The sequence below is a fragment of the Lobosporangium transversale genome (genome assembly GCF_002105155.1).
Source record: "Lobosporangium transversale strain NRRL 3116 chromosome Unknown BCR41scaffold_9, whole genome shotgun sequence".
NCBI lineage: Eukaryota > Fungi > Mortierellomycota > Mortierellomycetes > Mortierellales > Mortierellaceae > Lobosporangium > Lobosporangium transversale.
Window position 1 is genome coordinate 17,924 of NW_019028987.1, and position 13,303 is coordinate 31,226.

The 13,303-nt window shown below is 41.5% G+C and overlaps 4 protein-coding genes across 4 annotated transcripts; 2 read left to right on the forward strand and 2 right to left on the reverse strand.

Annotated features, from left to right (window-relative positions):
- Positions 1-3,584: 3,584 nt before the first annotated feature.
- On the reverse strand, positions 3,585-5,201 carry BCR41DRAFT_348916 (transcription initiation factor IIF, beta subunit-domain-containing protein). Its single transcript, XM_022023383.1, has 4 exons — positions 4,902-5,201; positions 4,708-4,787; positions 4,166-4,574; positions 3,585-4,041 (listed from the first exon to the last, which is right to left on the reverse strand). Exons 1-4 carry the CDS (start codon positions 5,079-5,081, stop codon positions 3,598-3,600), a joined length of 1,113 nt encoding a protein of 370 aa, XP_021883486.1. The 5' UTR covers positions 5,082-5,201; the 3' UTR covers positions 3,585-3,597.
- Positions 5,202-6,355: 1,154 nt separating this feature from the next.
- On the forward strand, positions 6,356-7,130 carry BCR41DRAFT_393979 (ribosomal protein L32e; the record flags this gene model as incomplete). The annotated part of the gene is made up of 2 exons (XM_022028604.1): positions 6,356-6,445; positions 6,825-7,130. The coding sequence occupies 2 exons, from the start codon at positions 6,356-6,358 to the stop codon at positions 7,128-7,130; spliced, it is 396 nt and encodes a 131-aa protein (XP_021883487.1).
- Positions 7,004-11,945, reverse strand: BCR41DRAFT_319679 (hypothetical protein). Its single transcript, XM_022021362.1, has 10 exons — positions 11,593-11,945; positions 11,330-11,460; positions 11,173-11,250; positions 10,834-11,061; positions 10,494-10,712; positions 9,401-10,385; positions 9,066-9,274; positions 8,712-8,975; positions 8,397-8,609; positions 7,004-8,295 (listed from the first exon to the last, which is right to left on the reverse strand). The coding sequence occupies exons 1-10, from the start codon at positions 11,660-11,662 to the stop codon at positions 7,309-7,311; spliced, it is 3,384 nt and encodes a 1,127-aa protein (XP_021883488.1). The 5' UTR covers positions 11,663-11,945; the 3' UTR covers positions 7,004-7,308.
- On the forward strand, positions 11,666-12,650 carry BCR41DRAFT_420254 (Ctr copper transporter family-domain-containing protein). Its single transcript, XM_022029875.1, has 2 exons — positions 11,666-12,218; positions 12,356-12,650. The coding sequence occupies exons 1-2, from the start codon at positions 11,842-11,844 to the stop codon at positions 12,546-12,548; spliced, it is 570 nt and encodes a 189-aa protein (XP_021883489.1). The 5' UTR covers positions 11,666-11,841; the 3' UTR covers positions 12,549-12,650.
- Positions 12,651-13,303: the final 653 nt, after the last annotated feature.

Sequence of the window (13,303 nt, forward strand, 5' to 3'; positions counted from 1 at the left end):
GAAGTAAGGGAATAAGGGAAAGGGTAATGAATGAGGGAATGAAAGGGGAGGAGGAGGAAATAAAATCCCAAATTGTCTGAAAAAAAATTTCTACACGTGATATATCAAAAAAGGTAGCGGCTATAGTATATTAGAGATTTGAGCTACAGTGACTTGAATTAAGCTTCCTCAAGAACCTAATTATTGACGAAATTGCCAGAGCCACTGCATAAAGGGAGGTACTGAAGTAAGCCTGAAATTATGTAGCGTTGGATAAATAAAAGAGAAAGGAGAAGAGGAAAAGAAAGAATGAGAGAGTAAATGAGTGAAAGATTAACGATGATCTCTATGAAATCTTATCCTGCCTTCATCTTCAAGGAAAAGAGCCGACTCGCTGTCCTACTGCCTTAGTCATAGAGGCTGACTGAAACTGATAGCATATCCTGGGCCCAGCGTTAACCCAAGACTGCTCATACTCCCATTAGGCAAACTCGCATCCGAATTTTCATCCCTAACTACAGAGGAACTGGTGCTCTCTAGAGCGATGTTACCGGTGCGGGCTTCAGAAATTTCCAAGCTCGCTAGGTCAGGAGCCATGGTACCAATGTTCAAGGCCGTGCTGCTTCCTTTGCGGCTAACGCAGGGCTCTTAATGACCTTTGAGTTTAGAAGACTTGCCTTGGGTCTCCTTGCCCTGTCTTTTTTGAGCGCATAGGCCCGATGGGCCTGCAGCAGCAGCATGGGGGCAGTGGCATGCTGTTAGAAGAAGCATGACCATGACACCAAAGTAGCCATCTCTTCTGAGCGCAGTGCTAACTGCAGGCGCTATGAACGACGTAAGTGACAACTCAACGGACAAGAATGGCCTCCGCACTGACCAGCAATTGTTTCTAGGAGTTCTGCTTCCTGTGGTGCCAAGAGTGGTCGCTTGGGTCCGCTTCTCATTAAATCCAAGCTTCTTTACATTTCGGCCCTTCTGACGATCATCAGCACCACGCAGGGTACCAATCTAGTCAGCATCTTCCTTAGTGACCAAGAAAGCAAGAAATACGATACATGACATGTTCACCGCCTTGGCCAATCTTCCCAGACAAACACGAACACTATTGCAAATGCTGTTATGTAACGTCATGAAGAAGATTAGTAATTTGCGCCTAGTATCCTTTTGTGTATTGGATCCTTAAGATATTTCTTTCCATGTAGTCAATTCCCGAGAAGCAGCGCCGCTTTGGGAACTAAATGTATTTGCTCTGCTTAGTCCACCTAGCATAACGTGTGTGAGAAGCGTTACCACTGTGGGCCCTCCGGGTATTCACAGTATTGACAAACAAAGGCCGACTCACACTCAAAGTTTGATACCAAATTGTCGTAAAGTAAAACCTCCTGTTGTCCATGAAGTGAGGAGTGAACGTACACAGATGACCTTGAACACGGTACAACGTAATGCACCTAGTGATCCAACAGGGCCCTTGGGCCGCCCTGCAAACGTGTTATACAATGCTGGGCTCAAACCTTTGAGGAAAGCTCAACTATCACGCGCACCCCAGGTGACAAGACATCAGAGCCGCAACTCAGTGTTAATTATCAGTATAAATAGTCCACTACGTTATAGCTAAATAAAGTAGCCTTTGACCTTCGATTCCACCTAAGATCACCTTTGATTGTTACTATTTACACGCCCAGAAAACTCGAGATTTGCGTTTTCCCCAACTGTTGTGTATATCTCTTCTTTTTTTTTTTATTTTACGATTCAAACAAAAAAACAGAAGGTCCAGGGGTCAAAAGCCTCTATATTGATTCTGCAGTAAGGAACAGCAACTCAAACTTACGAAGCTGCTATCTCGCGGTTCAAACAGGCCGATGCCATTGACAGCCTGCAGTATAGCCATACCAATCGAATAAGAGTTCAGTTCTGGTTCAGCGTAGTTGATCTTGTTGCCTCGCTCCCAAATACCATAGTCAAAAGTGTAATATGCGCACTCGATATAAAACACTAAATTCTGGATAAAGTCGACTCCATCCGTGCTATGTATATAAGTGATCAGCATACCCAATGCCGCCATCTGCACCAAGGTCAAAAGGAAAGTCGATGCGGTATCGGTTTGTAGATGGTCCCACTCTGAGTCAGAAGTAATATACTTTGCGTGTAAATAATCACCTAAACCTTATGTCTTTTGAAGCTCTCAACTTTGTGCGTCAGACGAATCATGCAAAATAGTGAACCACACATCAGCTTAACAATGGCATGCTCAAGCTCGTCTATGATAATTAAGAAGGTGGCAACCTGATTTTTAAAAAAAAGTAACACCTACTGACCTTGCGGACAGTGCATGTCCTACCTCTTTATCTGAAACCAAAGTAGCTTGCGGATTCACATTGAACATCTGGGCCTATTTCTAAAAAGGCAGCCAACAAATAGGCCATTGACACATCAGAAATGCGACACCAGAAATGGTGTATTTCGAGTATCCCTTGGCGGATTTCACTCAATTCAAAAGAAAAAAATTGAGGATCCTACCCCTTGGATGCGAGGATCCAGGGGGGATGGTTATAAGAAAATAAAATAAAATAAAAACTAAGGAGATTGACTGTCATATTTGAGCAAATAGATGGCGTATTTGAAAATATTTCTGCTCTCGAGCTGGTGTATTTGATGTGGCGGATATATTCTGCAAATGGCAAATAAACTTTTCCCATTATTATTATTATTATTATTATTATTATTTCAAATGCATGGAGAAAAGGGACAGGAATGTGGCCAGGTCGCAAAGATTGGCCTGTGCACGAAGTGTACCTTGTCATTGAAACACCTCATTGTTTTTTTCACACGCACATCAAAATATCTAATCTTACATGCACGACCTTCATCATCATTAATCCGTCAGTAGGCTAGTGATAGACCAAAGATAGTCATAATAGAGTACACGTTATCGCTACATGTACAGCATGTAAACAAAGACGTTGCTGTTTATTATTAACTTTCATTACATTATGCGGCACAACTGCAGATCATCATTTTTCATCGAGCCTATACATCGCAATAGTCACTGTGAATTGTGACAGCAACGGAAGCTGGAATCAAGCCCATGGTAGGATGCTGACGTTTCAAGATAGCGGTATTGATGGCACGATAGCTGTAATCGAGCCGCTTCCGGACACTAGACTGGAAATGATACATCCTCAGCCGTCTTGAAAATCAGTTGGGGTGATGGTGAGGGAAGAATGAGAGTGAGAGAGATGAGGAAAAAAAAGGGATAGAGTCAGGGATGAGAGGAAGGTGGAGAAGGGAATGCAAAAGCAAATGAGGAGGAGGAATGAAGTAGCATGAAAAAAAAATCCAGCTTGTCCAAGGTTAATTTTAATTCAGCATTAGATGGAAAAACAACAACCCATTCAGGCACATATTTTGCTGATCGTCATGATCAGAGATGTGTCCCTTTCTAGTTGGATGTCGCGTTTATCCACTCAGGAAGCGCACACCAACGTGCCCAACCATTTGAAGGAGCGATGAGCACGAGACACGTATCGAATGCTCACAAATCCAAGAAACAATGTGCCTCTTTGTTTTTAAAATATGATTGATCCAATATTTAATCAAGTACAATCGTCCACTATACTACTATACTGAAACTTCGACCATGTCATCCTCCTCCTCCTCAAAATCCTCTTCGTCTTCATCCAATGCGTCTTGCAAGTCTGGATCTACAGCCGCGGTCGCAGTCTCACCCGTAGCGACTCCAACAGCTGCGGGGTTAAAGGTTGTTTCATTCTCAGCTCTTTTCACATCAGCAGAGCTCGAAGAGCCTGCAGCACCGCCACGTCCACCTGTGCCCACAAATTCTGCCTTGAGTTGATACCGCGCTGTATAAGGTCCTTTCCTGATAAATTCACATATTTCACTCAAAACCTCCTTCAAGTATGAATGAGGCTGCTTAACATACTCGACTAATCCTCTGAAAGACCAATAAGGATACTGTTCAAAGGCAGAGAACAACATGTCCACAAGTTCGTTCTTTGGCATACGTGTGGTCTTTTGATCCATTTGCACCTTGGCCTTCTTTTGCTATTAAAACCGAAGTTTTTAAAAGACGATGAATCTTGAAGCATGCGCAGAGACTCTGGTATGATTACATCATGGAGGGAGGGGAGTTTTAAAGAAAAAAGAAAAAAAAGAGACAAAGACTTACAATAAATCCATTGCGAATACCCATGCCTGGCAAGAACTGGCCCTGGCGACCACCAGCACTATCTATTCTGTTATTATCTTCCAATATCTGTACTGATCGACCTCCCTTCTTCGCAGCCTCAATATTACGCTCTCGCATAATGGACCTGTATTCGGCACTGCCATCCATGGGCGTTACAGAACATTCGTGTTTGATAGTTGCAAGAATAGATGTAGCTTTGCCTGTGGGGTATCCAGGCGCGTGAGGAGGCTTTGGATGAGGGCCTGTAGGCTCCGTAAAGACGAATGTGTTGCTGACCTGTGCTGGGTTCATTTTGAGCGTGTAGGTTTTGGGGATGTTTGCTGTAAACTTTTGATCCGAAGGCAAAATAAGCTGAAACTGTGATTGATTACCGTCACTGGGATTAACGCTATAGAGATTCGATCAGAAAGAAAATAAGGGAAACGTCAGTATAATGTTCTTTTCAAATACATATAATGGCAATAAGCGACAATCAATGTATATATATTTTCGAAAGAGAAGAAAAGCTAAAAAGCATTTACGGTGTTATTATTCGAACTTTTCCTAGATCAACGCCTTCTTCATTGATGGAGGCCCAGCGATCAGCTAGAAATTTAGGGATCTAGATAATAGAAGCAGTGACACACACAAAAAAAGAGGCTCATTAGAGAGCGAGCTTCTGTGTTCTGAATGCAATATCCGCCAATCCAGCTATACCTCGAGATACAACACTAACCTTGACCAACCAAGCTTGAGTGCCTGCTTTACCTAGGTCCAAATCTCCAGCAACGTTACCATCCTCATCGATAACCTCGTCTTCATCTTCAAAATTTTCTTTAGCATCTCCTCCATCCTCGAAGAGCTCTTCAAAGTCTGCAGGGCGCTTACGCGAATAGCCTCGTTCATCGTCAGACATTGTTTACGAAGAAAATGGAAGGAGAATAATTTAAAGAATGGACTCAGATTATTATATTGCTTTAAATTAACCCCTTCTTAAAAAAATGAAAACTGTAAAAGATAAATGAATGACGAAAAGAGATGCATGTAAAGCTGCAATGGAGCTCACCGATGTTATACTGAAGTCATGTGGCTCAGGAAAACTGGGAGTCATGTGATATATTACACTAAGAGCCCATAGCCCTGAATCAAGTCAATTTTTTATTCTCTTTATTGACAAGATGTGCTATAAAGATCACATCGATGAAGATGGGTAGCATCTTGCCAAAGTATAGTGGTATGACCAGTTTACTGCTAAGAACGAACTCCGTTTTGTCTGTGATTGCTGTTTGGGACTAATACGGTGATGCAGGGAGACAGAGGAGATTTATCGTCTCCTATGGGAGAACATCGTGGAATACATGAGCTGCTCGCCTAAAGCGTTTGCTACTTCGGATGGCTTAAAGGCCATATGCTTGCTGTGTATTTAAGTATTGAACCCTTTCTTGGAACTTTATCTTGGAAAGTGCTAAAGCCCATTGCTATCTGTAAATGAGCTCGGATGCAAAAATGAATGGGATTCTGAATCAGTGGCTTTGTCAATTGAGATTAATATTCAAACTTATTAAATTCTGCTAGTCTGTAATCTTGGTTGGTTCTCTCTTTCAAAATCTTTTTCCGTATGTTGATTAATGTGAAATATTGGATAGAGTTGCATCCATCAAAGAAGAGGATCATCAATCCAACTATCCCAGCAATCGCCCATCAGCCATAGTTATTGCAACTATCATCGGGACGTCGTTCCTTTCTTTTGCCCACATGGCACTCAAATATTGGTGCATCTTAAAGATTTGCATGGTAGTTTGCACTTCAGGATCATGCTTGGTTGACATGAACAGTGGCAGGGGAAGAGTATACGACCAATCGAGATACTGCAAAGTTTAGCTCCCCCGTTCAGTGATAGAATCCTTTTACATTGACAAATAAGAGATCATCGACAAATCCCCTAGTTCACCCACGACGTTCAGTGATGGGCAATGTCATGGGATAGTATACCACAGATGTGACGAGGCAACTCATCGAATTATAAGCGCATGGGAACACGCCTAAAGATTATGAAGATTAGCTATCTAACTAGGATTTTCCACCAAAGCATTAACCTGATCAGACACTTAATCAGGTCTCCATCCACAAAAGAATCAGAGTGAGACAACTAAATCAACATCTATTACCACACTCTTTTATCGTTAGAAAATGGTTACTCCCTTGAAGAAGCATACCATCGTGAAGAAGCACACCGCTACCTTCAAGCGTCATCAGTCTGACCGCTACAAGACTGTCAAGGTACAATAGCTGGATCTGTTCAAAAAAATAATAGCAGAAAGATTGGTCAGGATTTTATTCATGGAAAGCATCTAGACATGAATTCAAAGAAAAAAAGATTGGTCTTTACATGTAAGACTATTTGGGCGATGCAATCAATAACTGTGACAGTATTCTCAAATTTTACTGGATTCAGGACTAAAGATCAAAAATAATATTTGATATGTATTTATTTGGTCTGCGTTCGGGTAACAGTGTTCGTTATCACCATTTGGCAACCTAGAAACTCGATCAGGATACGTTTTGTGTCTGTCAGCAACAGGATAGTGCGGTATAAAGAATTAGAGCTAATAAACAGCGCTTTTTATATATATATATATATATATGCTTCTTTTAACAGGAGTCATGGAGAAAGCCTAAGGGTATTGATAACCGCGTTCGTCGCCGTTTCAAGGGCCAGATTGCCATGCCTAAGATCGGTTACGGAAACAACAGGCTCACCCGCCACATGATGCCTTCCGGCTTCAAGAAGTTTGTTGTCTCCAACATTGCCGAGTTGAACCTCCTCTTGATGCACAACCGCACCTTTGCTGCTGAGATTGCCCATAACGTCTCTTCCCGCAACCGCATCGCCATTGTTGAGCGTGCCCAGCAACTCAACATCAAGGTCACCAACGCTAACGCTCGCGTCAGAACCGAGGCTTAAATGGTCTTTTATGATCTTTAATTTCATCACTTTTTAGTCAATGAAGACTCAAAAAAGACCGACTTGCTTGAATAAAAATCATCAGAAAGATGGGTGCTTGTTTTACAATGCTTTTGGTGAGATGAGCAACGCTGGGTTATTTTATTGAGCGGCATCTATATTTTGTATAGCCTATTTTTCAAGATAATGTGAACTCATTGATCCGGAGACGATCAAAAGATTCCATGACCACGTAGAGGCTGTCATCTAGTGGCGTCTGATAATAAAGCCCTTCAGAACTGACGGGCTGCTTACGCATACGTTTTATTTTTGAATCCTTTTCAAACTGTTTCTGCTGCTCCTGAATAAGATGGATTAAATCTTGCTTCGACAAGGGTGCGAGCTCAGGATCCTGTTGAACAATGCGATTCACTTCATCCTCTTTCAGCTGCCTTCCAACAGCACCTTTCTTAAGCATCTGGGATTTGTTTCTTAAAGGTGTGGCAGACGTATTATGATGGAGACCAATCAATACCATGTAGATGCTGTGGCGATGGGCATACGATCTTTTTAACCGTAAAGCTATTCTGACTTTATCAAAAAGACGAAATTTGACGGTACAAAGGAGACCCGGGGGATATAATGCCAACACTTGAGGAGGAACTCGAAGACAGATTTGTGTCATTAAGTCTGTATCCATCTCACACCCAGAAACAGTAATCAAATGATCACCGTTGTGAAGATCAACACCCTCTTTTGAGCTCTTTCCTCCTTGAAGAACCGATAGAGGTATGATGATCTCCCCAGATTTCTCTTTGAGATAAACAGGGCCTTTAATCCCGAAACGAGGTACAAAAACAAAGAAACCGTTTTCACGAATCTCTGAAATAATTCCTGTCTCCACAAATAGGACATCTTCAGCTTCACTTTCGGCATTAATCGCTGCTGGATTCTTCGTTTTTTGTAGAACATAAAGGGTCTGGAATAACTCTGTCGAGTCTTTTTGTGCCAACTTCGACTCCCTGTTTTTGTAGTTGAGATGATCTGCCAACTGCTCCATCTTGAAGCCGTTTTTTAGCAAATCAGATGTTATTGGCGATACATGAGATCGACTAGGTTCTGTACTCTTGAGACATGCCATTAATTGTCTATGAACCACAAGATCCGCATAGCGACGGATGGGTGACTAGAGAAATCATTATCACGCACACTAACCAGTTAGAAAAATGGGTCAGGGCTAAGTGGGGATTCGATCTACTCCATGGTGTTTCCCATTGATTAACTTACGGTAAAGTGAGTGTAAAAGTCTAGAGCCAGGCCATAATGCGCATATTCATTAATGGGTTTGGAACCGGAAGAAATATAACAAGCCTCGGACATAGCCATGGTTGCCATAGTCTTCAAGAGCCGGACAAATTCGATATCGTCTTGACTCTTTGCAGCACAGTCTCGTAATGAATTGGCGAGCGCAAGATTTGAACTGGTATCGATTGTAAAACCCTATCGCGTTGAGGCAGATTAATAATGCATTAGGCATTAGCATCAATGAAGGAATTTTCTCGTTCCTACATAAGCAAGGTACTAAAATGTCCAATCTCATACTCTACTCTCTGCAGCGCGAAGGAGCATCTTGAAGTGACTGTCAATAGGAGGGGGATGGTGGCGGAGCATCGCTGAGTCTCGGAATCCTTCATAAATCTTTTTGGCTACATAAGAATTGGCCATGACCATGGCTTCTTCAATAACTTGATGTACTTCCAGTGATTGCTTTGGCAGAATGTCAGATATCCCACCACCCTCTTCTTTAAACTTGAATTTAACTTCTGAGCTCTCTAACTCCAATCCTCCACCGGCTATACGGCGTGCCTATGAAGTAAGTCGTAATATCAGTCAGTTCGCATCTAGGTGTTAAATTTAAAAAGGTCGATCGGATATACAAAGGTGGCTTTAACATACTCTAATTTTACGCATTGTTTTGGCCAAGAGGATGACAAGAGGTTTAAGCTGCTTGCATAGTTTCGCATCTAGCCCAGAAACAACATCCTTGCCATCCAAAAGTCCTTGCGCCTGCTCGTACTCCATTTCACATGCGGATCGAATGACTGAGCGCCCAAACCAGGCGTCAATTATATTCGCCTCGTGATCAAGAATCCAGATAACGGACACTATTATTTTTTTTTAAAAAAAAAAAAAAAAAAAAAATCAAAATTAAATACATAATCCTCCTCATTTGCTTCGCAATCACCAAAGGTACACTTATTAACGTAGAATCAAACAATAGCTCAACTCACTAGCGTATCGATCAACATGATGACGTAAAGAGCATACTTGCTCGCTCAAGACCTTGGGGAGCATATCAAATCGACGATCTGACAAGTATATCGTGGTTCCTCGAGCTCTAGCCTCAAGGTCCGTGAGCGAACCTTCCTTCACAAAGTAGCTGACATCTGCAATGTGAACGCCAAACTCAATATTGCCATTGCTAATCTCTTTAATCGAAATTGCGTCATCGATATCCTGGCAATTTGGAGGATCAATACTGAAGATGACATGTTTCCTGAGATCTCGTCGTCTACTAAGCTCCGATGGCTCAGGTATCCAGGGATTGTCCGATGTATTGATGGGCATCTCTCTGAGTGATCCTTCGCTGAACTCTTGAGTAGTCTGTGAAACAGAGATACCGTGCTCAATCAAAATGGCTGAGATTTCAGTATCCAAGTCATGAGCAGGACCAATGCTGCGTACGTAATGGCCATTCGGGTACTGCGAGCTGCTAGGCCAGCTGTCAATGCGAACAACGATTCTTTGGTTTACTAGGGCCTTTGGATCATGGTGACGGATCCTGATTTTTGGGATCACTGGATCCAAAGGGAGCACCAAGTGAAATGACCCTAATTCTTTCTCTGAGCCCTCCTGCAGCGTTGCAACATATGGCCGCCAGTTTCTAGACATGATGCCGACCACACGGCCCGTTGGCTTAATTTCATTGGAGCGATGCTGGCCTTCTTCATCATCACCTGCACCATGAATTTCTTCAGGATCATACGATATATAGGTCGACGGCGCTACCCAAGAGCTTTTGTTTAAAAGCTCGACGACCACCATGTCGCCATGAACGGCGCGATTACGGTGCTCGGAACCGACAATTACAATTTCGCCGATATTCGCGCCCCCTCGAATAAAGGCTTGATCTCGATGATTTGCACGAACTCGGAGAACACCCTGGAAGAAGCGCTCAGACTTTACACCGGCCTCAAGCTCGGACATGGGCTTATACTAAAACCGGAACCAATTAGGGAATATGTGCTCATGAGTACTTGCCAATGCTCTTCGGTACCATACCATCAAATATACCACCAATATCCATGATTATTCTCTACTTACTTCTTGGTATCCTATTCCATTTGAGCCCTTTCTTGAAATACTAAGTCCTTTGTTCTGGCAGTCGAGATCCTCTTCCAAAATCGCCTCCTTTAACGAACCTAATAATTCATGCAGCACTAATCCTGTAGGCCAGTATTCATCCAAATATGTCTTGAGAGACATTACCACGATGCCACTGGTGTCCATGTTAGATGATATATAGATATCCTCCTGCGTGAACTACAGTGAACGGTTAAAAAAAAAAGAAAGAAAGAAAGAAAGAAAGAAAGAAAGAAAGAAAAGAAAAGTTAAATGGTAATGCAAAGCCTAACCATACTTGAAGTATTATCTAAAGCTTTACCTGCTCTGAGAGTAAAATAATCGGAGCCTTTCCCAATAAATGGTAGCGATACCATCTTGCTGCCTGCACGAGAGCTCGCCAGTCCCTATGTTCAATCGATTCATGTACCTCGCGTAAAACCAAAGTGTCCTGACAATGCTCGTTGCTAAAGACCACGCTTCTGCGACGGGGATCTTTAACTACTTGTCGCAAACTCTTGTATGTTCTTGACTTATCCTCGTTTTGAAGCTAGATAAGACACAATGAAATAGGCAGGCATTAGAAGCCAATTCATCCTCCAACAAAGTTATGAATCAAGGTTCGATTTTGTTGTTCGAATTATATCTTTCAGCTTGTTACCCTCTGAAGAACTGTCTCTGTGAATATAATATTTGTCAATTCTTCTTGCTCCAATAGTTCTACATAGCGCAAAGCGACCTATGTCATCATAAATACATCAATATAGGTTACGATATTAAAAAAAAATCAATTGAACGTGCTTGATAGCAAGCCATACCGAATAGTCTGGAATGAGATAGTACTGAGGTTCTTGGCTTAAGAGGCTTGACTCAACAACGACTTTCTGATGGCATTGCGGTTTTAATGGACATTGACTTGAAAGGCAAGGGATATCCTTGCGAAGATAGACTTTAAGATATTAAAGGGCAAGGGATAGATATACTTATTAGAATAATAACAGTAATAATAGTATAATAAAGGTAAAATGAACAAAATTGGAGTGGAGCTTATAATAAATGAAGGAAACAATGAATCATGTACCCTCACGAACACGTTTCACCACCGTATTCTTGTTGGTCTTGCGAAAATGCACATTCTCAGTTTTGAGCATGTTGGAGCAAATGGGATGAGTTAGTTTTTACATCTTTTTCTTGTTCTCTGAGTATTTGGGTTTTTGAGAGTCACAGGTGTACTCATTTATTTCCCTCTGTTGTAATATTCTCACACCATTTTCCTTTCCAGTTCAAATTTTTCGTTTTCGTATTACTACAGTTTCAACTCGGCAAAGTTATGGATCACGATGGAGGACACAGCGATCATGGTGACGGGCACGATGGTGAACATAGAGGTGGTGACCACGGTGGAGGGGAAGGCTCCTGCAGCATGAACATGCTCTTCAACTGGGATACAGAGAATCTTTGTGTCGTCTTCGAATCATGGAAGATTAACACCCCGCTTGGATTAATTTTCTCATGTCTCATCGTTATCGGCTTGGCAGCATCGTATGAACTGCTTAGAGCACAGTCCCGTCTATATGAAGAACGCTTGCGCGAAGGTGCCAGAAAGAGACATGGTGGTGAATCTACCTCAACCCACGCTCACGTTGGCAGTGATATTAGTCACGATGATGAAGAGCCTCTCTTGCCTACTAGGAACTTGACTTTCCGGTAATATATTAAACATGTATTGTAACTGAAAGTTTTTTTTTTTTTTTTTTTTTTTTTTTTTTGTTGACGATAGGAGCTTCATCTAAGTTTATGTTTATGCCATGCGTATTCTTTTCTTTTTATTTACACTATTAAAGGTTGTTGAGACAGCAGCAACTCACTCGCGCCTTATTCTACATGGCTCAAGTCTTTGTCGGCTTTTTCCTGATGCTCATTTTCATGACCTATAATGGATATCTCATGGCAAGCACTGTTATAGGCGCGGGTCTTGGTTTTTATTGCTTTGGAGGTGACGCTTTATCTTCTACGAAAGCTTTGAGTTGCCATTAAAAAAAGGATTTATTTTAGTCCTTGGCTTCAAGAATTTGCTTGGCATTTTGTCTATTATCAAATAGTTTGCTACGCCACGTCTTGAGAATAAAATATACAATGAACAAATATATTTTTAAAATACTCATTTTGAATTAGAAATAGGGAAAAAAAATTTATGTACATGTACATTGAATTAACTGGAACCAGTGGCCACCAGCTCAATCATCATTTTTGATTAGAAAATATAATCAAATGAAACGGATAGATCATGCAGATCATTTGAATCATTCTCAATCATCTATTCATCCCAACCTCGTTTCGCCCTCCAAGTATACAGTAAAATGTCTTCCGTCAACTCTGATATTAATAACCTGCTCTCCTACAATGGCCTGAGTGGCCGGTGTAGTGAGTCTGAGGAGAGTGTCTTGTTGACAATTAAAATGTTGTGTCTAAAAAAGGAAAGTATTCTATTCGTTTTAAAACGTGATAAATACATTTATTCATGAACAATTTTAGGAACGTCCTTTGACGGAAGTTTCTGCGTTTCGTTACTCAATTTGTGGGACAAATTATTACTTGAGGTTGATTTCTTTCCTGTTCCTGTCTATTGACAAGTTTTTGTGTGTTCAAGGAAATCTACTTTGTCGTTCGAACAAGAATGCACAAAATCATATAAATACAACACGCATTCCCAGAAAAAATTTCTTAACAACAACAACAGCAACAAAAAAAATAAAAATAAAAAAGATTCCCATTCAGAATTCACTGGTCCA